Here is a 13,931-nt window from a genome sequence, read left to right as displayed (position 1 = left end):
CCTAGATGGAATCTAATCTCAGGTATGACCTACGACCGCTTCTGCTGTATTCTATTGCCCACACCTACCAACGGCTCTGGTAAAATGTGGGAGGGGACTACACACGGATTTGAATACCAGGAGGCAGAGACCAGTGGGATCATTTTGGAGACTGGCTAACACACCACCTATTGTTACTTCTTTTTCTGGACCTCACTGAGCTCTTTTTCTTACCCACTTTTTCATGATGACATTGTCTCTTTTTCTTGCAAATTTTTACCTTATTCTTTTACTCTTGCTGTTGGCAGGAAATCGAAGTCTACTGACTATTTTCTGTTTTTCTACCTCATTCTTAGGAAGTTTTCTTATAGGGCAAAATGGTGCATCTGTATACATGACCAGGCAGGAAAGAAAAAAAAAAACGAATAAGAAATGGCCTGCCTATCTCTCTGTGAATCAGAAGAAAAGACTGTTTCAATATCTTTTGGTGCATATTCATAGTTGTCATGCAAAATAAATCAAATTTCTTCCAATAAGGTAACTCAAAGGAACTTCAGAGTGACTAGGATATGAGCCCTAAACGTCCTCTGTGTTTGCCCTGACACATCTGATCATGTCGCGGGGCCCTGGCCAAGCTGCCCGGAAGTGGAGATGTTGCCATGCTTGGTAAAGCTTAACCGCCAGTACCGCCTGCTCTGGCTCGGAAACACGCATTTGATTTAATGGTGATAATCGAAGTCAGTTCATTATGTAAGCATAATCACGCAGCAGAGGAATTATTTCAGCCTGTGCTAGAGCAATCATTTTCTTTATAGGGATTAGAGCTGCCCAGTACGCAGCCTCGCCTGCTGAAACTTTTATGAACAGTAAGTATTGGGACAGGGGGAGCGTTTGATCCGGCAGCAGCGCTAATAGCACTTGGTGTTTGTGCGGTGCGTTCTTCCGGCCCCCGCAGTGGGTTCACCAGCATAATCTCATTAATCCTCAGCACAGCCTTAGGAGGTGGCAGGTCTCATTGTTCTTACAGATGAGAAAACAGAGGCAAACCTGAGGGGCCCAGACCTCAAACTGGGAGACCAAGGCAGAGCCTGGAGGAGAAAAAGATAAAGAATCTGTACCTCTCCAGCCCAGAGCTGCAGGCATTTTAAAGAAAACGCTGCAGAGCACCTGGGGTTCCAGGATAGGGGCAAATGCAGCTGGAGGGTTTAGAAGAACCTGCACAACCCAAGCCGTGAGCCCTGGGCTGAGCCGTGGTCTATAGTGAGCAGCACAATAAAGAAGAAGGAAGTGTTGCCGTGGGCTCCGGGGTGACCCCCAGATGCCCACAGGCCACGTAAGAAGTGATATCCACAGTTAGGGTAGAAGAGAATGTCGATGCGGGAGCGAGGGGCGAATTCCTGGGGAAGGAGCCACTTCTCTCCTTAGGGGTCTTGCTGTGTGGGCGGCGTTGTGGTGGGACTAGAAAAAGGAGCAGCTGGACTTGCCCTTCCACCTTGCTGATTGGGATCCACCCTGCCCCACGGCTGCCCGACCCCCAGCTCCTCTTCATCCGCTGCGGGAACCAGGCTGCTTCTCTCCCCGCGGTAAGGGGCCGCACGGGTCTCCCACGGCTTCTGTTCTTGGGGTTTTCTGTTCGCTGGCGCCGTCTTGAACTTCTTAGGAATTGTACGTTTGAGTCTGTTTTGGTGAGTGAAGTCCGATATGGAAGGGGGCTTGGCAATCCCACCTCCCTGCCTCCCCTGGGGGGCATGTGGCTACCCAGCCTCTGCCCACAGGTGCCCAGGCCTACTCTCCCCGCACCCACCCGGCAACCCCCACTCTCCTCTGCCCCAAGGGGACCAGGGTGTGTGTGCAGGGGAAATAGGGGCCCCCGCCCCTTGGGGTGGGGCATGGTGGAGTGCCCCCTGCCCCGTGGCTCTTCCAGAGGGTGATGCGGGGATGAGCCTCCGGGCAGAGGGGTTCGCTCTTTCTGCTGCCTCTGGAACCAAGGGCCCCACGTCTTCCTTTTGCTTTGAGCCCTACAAATTAGGTACCAGACCCGCCTGCATCATCTCTAGCCAGGGTGCTAGGGCCCCAGAGGTGCTGGGACACCCATTTCGCAGCTGAGAAAACCGAGTGGTCTGGGAAGTCAGGTCACAGGGAGTGTCCCCAAAGGAACTGCGCCCGGGCATAGGGGCTTCCAAGGATGCAATGACGGTGCTTTCCCACAGTTACTGCGAGGCCAGCATCAGGCGGCCGGTTCCTGCACCTGACGGGCCAGCCTCAGTCTCCCTCTTAGGAAGGCGCTTCCCCCGGGGACCCTGGAGGCCTGGGTGCTGGTCCTAGACCTTCCATTTACCGGTTGTGTGGCTTCAGGCTAATCACTGCCCTCCCGGGAGCCTGTTTATTATGGGTAAATGGGGGGAAGAATTCTCTTCTTACTGAGAAGAGTGTAGCTGTGAGAGGGCGTGTGTGAAAGTGCTGTGTAACGTGAAGGGGTTCAGATGCAGAGGCGTTCTCATCCGCTAAGACTGAGTATCCACGCTACCTGCTTAGCTTTCCCCTGCCCTGAAGGAAGGCAGGAAGCCAGCGAGGGAAAGGAAGGGAACTGAGGGCTCGTCTTAGAGAGTCAGGAAGGAAGCTATAGGGCGTGATTTTGACGCCAATACTGATTTTTAAAATTCTTTCCGGATGAAATAGAGGTTTGGATTAGGGGTGGGAGGCAGGCTCAAAGGGAACAGTGGCTCTACTGTTAGCCACTCGTGACCCCTCCACCTCGCTGTCACCGTACTCATTAATAGAGGGGGGAGGGCAGATAACATCGAGGATGAAATTAATCGCCAATTCTCTTATTTTTTATCTTCATTTTTTGCCTCCTCCAAACAGGTGTTTGGTGTCTGTTTTCTCTGTGTAAACAGCTGTCGAAATTTAAATTCGGTTACTCTGCTGGAAATGAATTTCTCCACCTCTCACATTTATAGTGTAATTGAGAGTAGGGAAGCGGACTTGGCCCAGTGGACAGGGCGTCCGTCTACCACATGGGAGGTCCGCGGTTCAAGCCCCGGGCCTCCTTGACCCGTGTGGAGCTGGCCCATGCGCAGTGCTGATGCACGCAAGGAGTGCCCTGCCACGCAGGAGTGTCCCTCGCGTAGGGGAGCCCCACGCGCAAGGAGTGCACCCATAGGGAGAGCCGCCCAGCGCGAAAGGAACTGCAGCCTGCCCAGGAATGGCGCCGCACACACTTCCCGTGCCGCTGAGGACAACAGAAGCGGACAAAGAAACAAGATGCAGCAAATAGACACAGAGAACAGACAAACAGGGGAGGGGGGGTATTAAATTAAAAAAAAAAAAAAAAAAGAGTGTGCATAAAGTGGCACTTATAAATATGTCATCTTGGGTCACTTCTGTGGCTGGTAGTTCTATCTTATAGGGTGGTTGTGAGAATTAACTACTTGCACAGTGTACGGAAAAGTGCCTGGCTCATGGTCAGAGCTAGAGATTAGTAGCTTCTATTATACTGTTAAAAAAGAAAGAGAGGTGAGGGGGAGGGGGGAAGGGAAGGGAAGAGAAGAGGAAGGGAGGGGAGGGGAGGGGAGGAAAGGGAAGGTCCAAGCTGGACGAGGCCTAGCAGATCATCTGGCTGAGGGATCTCAATCCAGTCTGTACTTTAGGATCCTTTGGGGAGCTTAATAAATCCCAGGCCCGAGCCCCACCCCGACCCGCCCTCCTGACTCGGTTGCTCTGGTGGGGCCTGGGCACTGGTGTATTTTTAAAGCCCCCAGGTGATTCCACCTTCTGCAATGCAGCTCAGACTGAGAGCCGCTGACCCCATTCAGCTCTGCTGTGATTCACGAAATGACACGGGGTCCCAGGGCAGCCCACAATCCTGCAAGCACTGCAGCGTCGCTGGATGGTGGGTGACGGAACTGGTGTCCTCGCCCCCGCCTCCCCTCTCCCCCTGCCACTTGATAAGGTGGACGTTGAGGGGACTGCTCCACTCCCATGGCCACCCGATTCCAAATCCCTTTGACCGGTGCACAGATGAGCTTCCCGTGGGGTTTTGGCTCTGAGCAACCAAATTCAGGAAGATGGCTGCAGTCTAAGTATCCCTTGCTGATTCATGATTCCACCCAAGTTTATTTTTAAATAAAATAGTGAAAAGTATATTTTTGGCAAATTTTGATTTAGTAATGAGATAGCAGTGGCAATAAATTTTGATTCACCCCCATGCATGCAGTGTTCATTGTGGAATCTAGCCAGGGGTAGAGGAGAGTTCAACATCTCTGGATTATTGAAAAGATTTCATAACAAAATGTAAAAAAAGTAAATGAAGGAATGGCTTAAAAAGGGTTCTTTCTTTAGAGCGTCTCCATCCCCAGCCCTCCCTGCTGGAAGCCCTGCTGTCACCTGGCTCTGTTTCCCACCTCGGGTGTTTGGGAGCCCTGCTGCCGTGCCCCTGGCCCCACAGCCATCGGTCATCTCTACTCTGACTGAAGAGAGGGATTCTCCTGGTCACTCATGTTGGGTTTGTCATCAACGATGGCCAGGAGACCTTAGCGAGGCCGGTTATGTCAGGCACCACCTGGCCCATTCAGCTAGAGCTGGGACAGCCAGCCCTTGGCTCTGGTTTTCCATTCTCTACTCTGTAAAGTGAAGGGACAGGATCAGAGGATCATGACAGGCAGATTGTCTGGTTTGGGGTGACCCAGGCTGCTTGGTACTCCTTTTGTTTCTTTCTCCACAGTGTTTTCAGCAGAGCTAGTGAGAGAGAAGGAATAAAAATGGGTTATCACCAATTCTGTTTCGGAGGTAGATGCATTAAACGACTTTGAGGGGAAGGAAGTTTGCAACTAATCACTAAGACCGGTGTTTTATTCGTATAAATTGACGATTCTCTCTCTTATGTTGAGAAATCAAGGTTTGCAGCAGTTCATTGCTATCAAAGCATGCAGGGTCTACGGTTCAGATTTGTAGGGCTTACTTTTCTAAATAAGGTTAATATCACTCTGGATTAAATTTACCAACCCTCGGTGCCTCCGGCACGATGGAGGAAGAGCACCCCTTAGAATCACTGGCGAGGGAATATTTCCCCAGCAGTGTGCGATCCTGTATAATAGCTAGCTCTTGGGGGAGAAAGAAAGCCCTGCTTTCTAGCACTTGCCAATTGCAGTATAGTGTGATCACTGCCCCCGGCCAAGGTCAGGCTTACGAGGTGGCGCGGCTGGACTGCAGAGCTGGGCTGAGATGTGCACAGTCAGCTTTCCATGGCCGGTGGCAGCCGGCCCAGGGGCCCCCTGCACCCGTTCAGTCTTTGCGCTGCAGGAAAGCAGGCCCTGCGAGGCTCGCACAGAGCAGAGAATGTGGATGTGCGACTTCGGAGGGACGCTGGATGATGTCATGCTTTCTGAGCTGCTCAGCAGTGGTGTAAGGTCCCTTCTGCCTTGTAGGTGCAGTTTGCAGAGCAGCGTGCAGCTCACAGCTCTGAACAAAGCCCTCCTGGGCCTGGCTTCCCTCGCCCCTACGTGCAGAGCCGCACACAGCCTCTCCTTGGTTCCAATCCCTGTGAAATGCCCCATCCATTTGTTATGCTTCAGAAATCCTCGGTGGTGGAAGGGCTGCTCCGCTGACGTGCTGTCAGCCTCAGCCCCGTGACCATGACAACTGAAAAGGTCAAGCCTGCAAGCATTAGCATCACAGAGAGGCCGTGAGCAGGAGCCATTTCTTCCAACTCCTTTTGGCCATTCCTTTAAAAGGGAGGGAACTGCTCGGATGGAAAAGCAGCACCTGGGCCTGTCAGAGTACTTCTGACCACCTGAATCTAGTAATCAGAGCTAAACCATGCATTTTGGCGGGGCACTCTGCCAAGAGAGAAATGAGTAAAAACAAGAAGCATTCTGTTGCCTTTTGCAGATTAAGATGGGAAGTTTATAAACAAACCAGTGGTCTGTGATTAAGTCAAGGTATTTCTCCCATAGAGAAATACAATAAAGCTTTTTATTATTAAGGAAAGGAGAGGGGGAAAAAGTCCTCAAAGCAATGCTGTTTCTTTCAGTCTAAAAAGAAATGATGTGCTCTTCCAGTTAGTTGTTCTAAAATAATAGGAAATGACCTTCCAGGGGACATCTGCTCCCCAGAATGGCAGCTCCTAAGATAGGTAGAAAGGTGTACCTGGGAACTGGGTCATTCTCACTGGACTATAATGAAGGGAGGGTGATAAGACCCCCTGGGTTTGAGAATGACCACACTTAACCGCCCATGAAATCTGTGTTTTCATGCCCTACCACTTTCTGTATTTCCTTTTTTATCACAAATACTGCACAGCAAGAATTCCTTTCCATAACCTCTGGACGTGTGTGTGACCACCAGACCTTACACAGGGACTGATTTTCAAAATGCAACTCTGCAAATGAGAGAGTTTATATTCTGTGTTCAGCACACGGGACTTGCAGGAACCAAGCCCCCAACCCCAGGGACCAGTGGGCCGTATATCAAACTGCAATTATATGTGGGAGTCATGATATTTGATTCATGTCCCCCAGCTTTGGGAAGAAGAACGAGAAGAAAATATTTTCTTCTTTTTTGGGCCTGCAACAGATTTATAGAGTTTTACATTTTAAGGTCACTTTTGGTGGCTTTGGATTCCATAGTTGTCATCTTCTTAGTCTTTGGCCTTTAATCCAGATTTAAAAATCTAGATTAGTGGAATTGAGCCTGAAAGAAGGTGCCTTTAGAAGAGAAGCCTCATATGGAGGACCCACCCATAGGCCTGAGTAGGCCACAGACGCCGTCAAAGCCCCACTCACTCCTCATCTGAAAGACCCAACCTCCCACAGACGTGCAGAAACCTTTGTCAACAGGTACATGGAGAGGCCACCTGACGTGCTTATGTATAGCTCTGGCTTCTTGCTGCAACTGAGCTCCTTTAACTCTCAGCATTATTTCCATGTTACAGATCACAAAGCAGGGCACTGAATGGTGCAGTGAGTGTCTACGCCACACAGGGAGAGAGTGGCACTGCCCAGCAACTACCTTGGAACTCTGGTGACAACCCAACTCATAAAATAATGCAGCTGGGAGTTGTTCCAAAAGCTGCCTGCAATGTGCTTTCCACCCTGACCTGCAGAGCCATCCAGGAGGCATTGTTTTTCAATATAGAATGTGCCATATTCTCCAAGTCTAGACCAGGGATGAAATTCATCTCAAAACAAGTGTCAGTCTCTTATAATAGAAAAATCCAAAATAATAATGGATACACATGAGAGCTTATCTCCCTCTTATGGAAAAATTTTCTGTAGTGAAACAGGCTGCCATGGGATGGCGTCCTCAATGACTGGGCTCCTATCTCTCCTTCCCACTTCCGATATATTGCTTCCATCCTCATGTTCCAAGATGGCTGTTGATGCTCACACTACCAGGTCCTCATTTCAGGCTGCAGCAGGAGGGAATTAAGGAAACACCCAGTTAAGTCCACCTCCCAGAAACCCTAGATAGCCATGTGACTATTGCCTTGAGCTTAGTCACATGGCAATGCTTAGCTCTAAGGAAAGCTCCAACATGCTTTCTTTTAATCAGGTTGGGGATGTCTCCTGCCAAAAATTGGGGAAAAAAAGGAAAAATGGCCATTGGGTGATAACTGGAAATCTTTTCTCAAGGTCAGTAGTGTGTAAGGGCTGTTGGGGTTTAAGAGGGCCTAATATAATACTCCTGTTTTCAGAAAAGCCAGAGATAGATACTCACGATATAATTGGACAGTTTGAGATTAATTTTCTGAAGAATGTAGGTTACAAATCCTATACCTCAAGATTAGGGAGACATAGCCACCGAGTCCCTGTACAGATGTGAACACACGGTCTCCTCCTGCACAGCCAAGTCCCCTTTTACCGATAGGGATGTTAGCAGAACAAAATGCATGCCCTCTGGAAGCAGATACTCTGGAAGCATCCGGCACACTGGACCAGTTTCTCCCCAGGGCCCCAGTAGCCAGGGAGGGCCAGTTTCCTCCACACGAAGGCATAAGGAGATGGGTGTGTTTCCCACAGAGCCACCTGGATGCTTGTTCCTCAATTTCTTTGTCATGTCCTCACTGCTTTATTTCTGGTCTACAAATTCTTCGTCTTCATATATCTAGTGCTATCCTGGTAAATGTTTAACTACCAGATCTCAGAAAATTATAATGAAACATATAATACTCTGTATTATAAATTCCATATAGCCAGTTGGTTCTCACAGAATAATTTCACTGATTTTTGCTGATCTCTTTCAAGTCCACAGTCACCCGTCATGGTTGCAACCCTTGAACTAGTATTGTCCCAGTATGAAGGGGGGCTGGTTATTTGTTTACAATAACAAGTCATATGAAAACAGAAGAGCAAAGACGTATCAGACTTTACTCATTTGTCAATGGTGTGAGTGACCTTGCTGAAAGATGTTTCGTACATACTGAAACAGTATTTTCTCAATATTTGGGACTATGCACAACATAACGTTATCAGATACTTCATCTTCATTGTTAATATTTTTCCAGCCCTTCTTAAATCTAGACAAACAATTTAAAAAAATGCAAACCCTAATGTTTAGCATCTACAAAAGTGAACATGAGAAGACAAATTAACTTCAAAGTCTGAAAACTTCTAAGTCTTGCCGTGTCCCTCTTTGTGTTGATTCTACATAGAACCAATGACATCTGCCTGAGATCCCACAAGCCCACCCAGGACCCAGCTTTGGGAAATGGATCCAGATCAATGTAAGCCCTTCATCACTTTTAAAATGTAGAATCCTCCAATGAGGGATACACATCAACCCACCCACACATTTGCCTGTTTCCAACAGCACCACCCTTTGTTTCACCCTCAAACACCATCACACTTCAACATCAGCTACAGCTAAGTGTACACATAGCTCCATTGGAGGTCAAACAGCAGAGGGATCCTTGTTTTAAACTCAGAACCTATCCAAGCAGATATATGAGAGAAAACAGAAACATTTCATTATGTAAGTGACTTTGTCCAACAATGAACAGTCAACTAGGGCTTACACATAACAGAGACTAACCTGTACTTGGATACTTTAATTAACTTTCTGGTTTTCATCCACATTTTTGACAGATTGACCAGGCCCCTCCTCACTATTCCATTCAGGGAAAGTGGTCCCCAGGCTCCTATTGAGTGAGCATCAGTGTGTACTGAGCAGGCAGGGCTCACACACAGGGCTCAGGGCTACAGGGCGCATGTCCACCAATGCTACAGACACAGGGAGGGTTCCAAATGTCTCAGTCAGGTTCCTCTTGGTCAGATGGGAGCTTTCCCTTACATACTGTATTAGTCAGGGTTCTCTAGGGAAACAGAACTGCAAGGAGAGATCTGTAAATAGTATGAGATTTTATAAAATTCTCTAATGTGACCATGGGGATGCACAAATTCCACAGGGCAGGCTGCAAACCAAGGACTTAGATGAAGGTCCTTGGTGAATTCCCAGGAGATGCTGGTTTTCTGAGTAGATCTGGGAATTCTCTCTCTGAATGCTGAAATCACTTCCTCTTTTAAGGCTTTCAACTGAGTAGGTGAAAAGTCACTCACTACTGATGGCAGTCTCCTTAGTTGATTGTAGATGTAATCAGCCATCTATGCAATCAACTCACTGATGATTAAAGTCCATGAAATGCCTTTATTTTACAGTTGGGCCAGTGCTTGCTTGCCCTGACAGCTGGGCACCATAACCTTGCCGAGTTAACACATTAGTGTAACCATCACACACATGCAGATGTCCAGGTTCCACACACTCTGTTCAAAAGGTTTTACGAGCACCCAGAACTGATTGATGGAGGACAGTGCAAAACTGAAGGTAGGATTATCCACAATTGAAGAGAGAGATGAAAAGGAGTTATCCACTCTGCTCTCTGCTCCTCTTTGATCTTCTACCTTGATCCCCTGCTCTGAAGGACACCATCAGAGAGGTCTCCTTTTGGCCCCTGCCAGGGGTATGTATATCCAACCTCCTCTCTGGGCTGGGGACCCCCACTGGTGACTATCTGTACCAGCCAACTGATCGTTTACATGAAGCCATGCAACTTCTGAGGTCTTCTTCCCTTCCCTCAGTGAAGTGGAGAAAACGCTTTGTTGGAAAGGTGGCATCATTTACTGCACTATGCTCCCAGCTCAGTGGGCCCTTTTCCCTCTGCTGCATAGTCCCTAGGTTCTCTTTATTCTCCAAGGAGATATGCCTCAACCTCTCCTGAGACCTTCTTTACCACCTGAAGCTCCTCTGCAGTGGCAACATCATAGTGACCCAAAGGACTCTGCAGTCAGCAAGCCTCCAGCTCACTAGCTAGAAGATGCTAGCTCACCTTCTTAGAGGAGGCCCCAATCGCCAATCTTCGAGATCACTACCACATGGTTGAAGCAGAACATTCCTGTCCCCTGACCACAAATTATGAATCTTAACAACTCCTCTCCTCAAATTTCTTACATAGGGACAATGGTGCAGCCACTTTGGAAAACAGTTTGGAAGTGTCTCAAAATGCTAAACATATGTCCCAGCAATTCCACTCCTAGGAATCTCCCCAGGAGAAATGAGAACATACATCCACATAATGACACGTGCATGAATGTTTTTTATCAGCATTATTCACAATAAGCAAAAAATAGAAACAATTCACATGTCTAAAAATTGTCCTATAATGAGGTATATCCATATTATGTAATACTATTCAGCAATATAAAGAAACAAATTAGTGGGAGCTGAGGTGGCTCAGTGGTTAAGTGTTGGCTTCCTGTATATGAGGTCCCAGATTCTGTCCCCTGGCCCCCGTATCTCAAAATAAAAGAAAAAAATATTCAAATTAATGATCCATGCTACAAATTGGGTGAACCTTGAAAACATTATGCTGAATGTAAAAAGCCAGACCCAAAGAATACACAATTTGTTTATGCCCATAAAAGGCAAGTCTATAGAGACAGAATGTAGATTAGTGATTGCCTATAGCAGAGAGCAGGAAAGGTGAGTGACTGTAAAAGGGCATGAAGTTTCTTTTATTTTTTTATTTTTTTATTTTTTTAAATTTATTTATTTATTTAATTTCCCCCCCTCCCCTGGTTGTCTGTTCTTGGTGTCTATTTGCTGCGTCTTGTTTCTTTGTCCGCTTCTGTTGTCGTCAGCGGCCGGGAAGTGTGGGCGGCACCATTCCTGGGCAGGCTGCTCTTTCTTTTCACGCTGGGCGGCTTTCCTCACCGGCGCACTCCTTGCGCGTGGGGCTCCCGCACGCAGGGGACACCCTTGCGTGGCACGGCACTCCTTGCGCGCATCAGCACTGCGCATGGCCAGCTCCACACGGGTCAAGGAGGCCCGGGGTTTGAACCGCGGACCTCCCATATGGTAGACGGACGCCCTAACCACTGGGCCAAAGTCCGTTTCCCTGAAGTTTCTTTTAGAGTAATGTAAATGTTCTAAAATTAGTTGTAATGATGATTTTACAGCTCTGTAAATATGCTAGAAAACTATTATAATGTATACTTAAAATGGGTAAAATTGATGGTTTATAAATTATACCTCAATAAAGCTGTTAATTTTTTTTTTAATCATCTTGCATAGATTAGAGGAAGAGAGAAGTCAAGGCTAAAGGCTGGGCATAGTAGCACCAGTTTTGCTGTTCCTTAGATGTGTTGGAAGTGGAGTCTTACCACAGTTGTGGGTAATTCTCTTTAAAATGTGGAGTTCATTACTCAGGCACTAGTTCATCTATCCCACAACTTATTCAAGGTCAGGGCAGTGAGGTGTATCTCTGTCTCATGCTGCTGACTGTAGAGAAGCTACAAAGTGCAGGTTTTTCCATGGGTGGTTGTCTAGGCTACTGATGTGGTAGAGCCTTAACTTTATGTTACATACCCCCAACCACCCTGCAAGTCCATGGGGGAAACCATTACCCAGGCGCTATTCTTAGAGGAGGCCACAGCTCAGGGCATACTAGAGGACTTACGAGGTGGGTAATCAAGAGTGCAGTGTGACCTTGACCTTAGGAATTAATTGAGTCTTTCTCGCTGTGATTGGGGAAATGAAGTAAAAAGCACATAAAAATATAGATTTGCTTAGGTTGTTTTTCAAATCCTCCTGGCCCTTTTTGATAGCACCTTGTTCCTTTCTCATGTTTTTAAAACATCTTTAAACATTTCACGCATACTTATTTTGGAGCCTAGATCTGATCATTCTATCATCTGAAGTCCTTGTAGGAGGGTGGATTCTCAATCATGGTGTATTGTTTTTCATGTGTTTTATAGTTTTGGTTTGTGAGCTCATGTTCAACCAAACGTTGTCTAGAAGAATTCCAGTGGACCGGGATGGAGGGTACCTCCCTCAAGAGGATCTGTGTTTGCTTTGCTAGGCTCCTCAGGCATGTTACCAAACTAGGATCACCTTCATATTCCTGAGCATGAATTCAACTCCAAATGAGGCCAGTTACAAATTCTCAGGGGAGACACTTTTTTTCCTACAATCATAATATAAGCCATGGAAGTGTGCTTCCTTTGCCTTTTGTGGATTTTTTTTTTCCAGTTTCACACTTGCTCTAAAGTTCTTTGAGGGTCCTGGCTTCAGAGGTCTACCGTTTAATTCCCTGACTCTCAGGTAGTCGTATAACTTCTAGGCTTTCAACACCCCTTTTGTGTTTTACTCTTGAGGCTTTGTCTTTCTTTTTCATAAGTTTGGTATGCGTTTACAAAGGAGTTTGGTATATGGCATTCAACATTTCCAGATGGTTTGCAGAGTGGACTTGTGGCCTTATGTCATCTGCCCTATTGCCAAGAATGGAAGTCTATAAATTAACTTTGAAAATGGGGGAGAGGTTGAGAAGGTTCACAAGTAAGGTTTCTGTTTTCTTGGTGAAGTGGAGATGAGATTCCCTGCTGTAAGTTAGGGAAGAAGGAAAGGTTTGAGGTCTCCAGAAAACAGAGTTTTTCAAGGTGAGGGACATCTGTGAGGGAGGAGAGTGGACACATGCAACTCCAAGGATGGGTAGACATGCCAAATAGCTCCACCCAAGTGACTGTTAAAGCAAGTTTCATCCACTGAGTTGGAAATGACAGAAACTTAGATAATTAGAGAAAGAAGAGCACAATTCCTAACAGGAAGTTCCCTTTCCAGATCTAATGAGACAGGGAAACCATTTTCCTGTGTACTGGGGTCATGCGCCACGCCCCCTGACCGGGCCCGCCTTCCCCTGGGGGCGGAGCCAGAACGCAGCAACGGGGCACAGCAGCGGTGTCTGCGCATGCGCATTTCCTCGTCTTCGCTTGTCTGCCAACTTCCCAGATTTTGTTCAGGATTCTCGCTCATCAGTTTCTGACTACGTTTTGTTTCCAGGAAACATCTCTGTAAACATGATCTAGGCGAGTGGTACGGTGGGAAAATTGAAAACCCCCCTTTGCTGAACAAGTGGTGTCCCTTTCGACCTTTCAGTTCCTGCGATGATCACTTCCTACCCAAATACCACCCTGGCCACGCAGGGTCAAAAGAAGGAAATGAGCTGCACCGCCCACGGTGAGAAGCCCATAATAGTGCGCTGGGAGAAGGAGGACCGAATCATTAACCCAGAGATGGCCCGCTATCTTGTGTCCACCAAGGAGGTGGGAGAGGAGGTGATTTCCACTCTACAGGTAAAAGCAAAAGAAATACAAAAGAATAGAGTAACTGCGTTTGCCGAGTAAGTCTGGCCTTTTGCACAACTGGGGGCATGTGGGTGATAAATAACAAATAATCTTTTTGAACTGATTTATGAAGCACCATTTCTCACGCCCTTCATACGTAGAGACTACTGAGTAGCCTGCAAAAGTTATGCTTTTCCAAATGCAATGACTGTCTCATGATGATGGAGGAGATTGTTGTTATGGGGGAGGAGTGGGGTGAGGGGGGTGGGGGGTATATGGGGACCTCGTATTTTTTGAATGTAATATTAAAAAAATAAAAACAAAAAAATGCAATTAAAA

General features: G+C 47.2%; 1 protein-coding gene across 2 annotated transcripts in view; it reads left to right on the top strand.

Annotated features, from left to right (window-relative positions):
- Positions 1–13,931, top strand: part of DSCAM (DS cell adhesion molecule) — a 791,503-nt gene that overhangs the window by 636,497 nt on the left and 141,075 nt on the right. For both annotated transcript variants that reach the window (XM_071214978.1, XM_071214979.1), the window contains exon 12: positions 13,405–13,601. In XM_071214978.1, coding sequence (XP_071071079.1) covers positions 13,405–13,601 — 197 coding nt within the window. The remainder of the gene's footprint in view (positions 1–13,404; positions 13,602–13,931) is intronic.

This window comes from Dasypus novemcinctus, chromosome 4 (genome assembly GCF_030445035.2).
Source record: "Dasypus novemcinctus isolate mDasNov1 chromosome 4, mDasNov1.1.hap2, whole genome shotgun sequence".
NCBI lineage: Eukaryota > Metazoa > Chordata > Mammalia > Cingulata > Dasypodidae > Dasypus > Dasypus novemcinctus.
The sequence above is the reverse complement of the archived record's forward strand: the minus strand, read 5'-3'. Positions and strand labels throughout refer to the sequence as shown.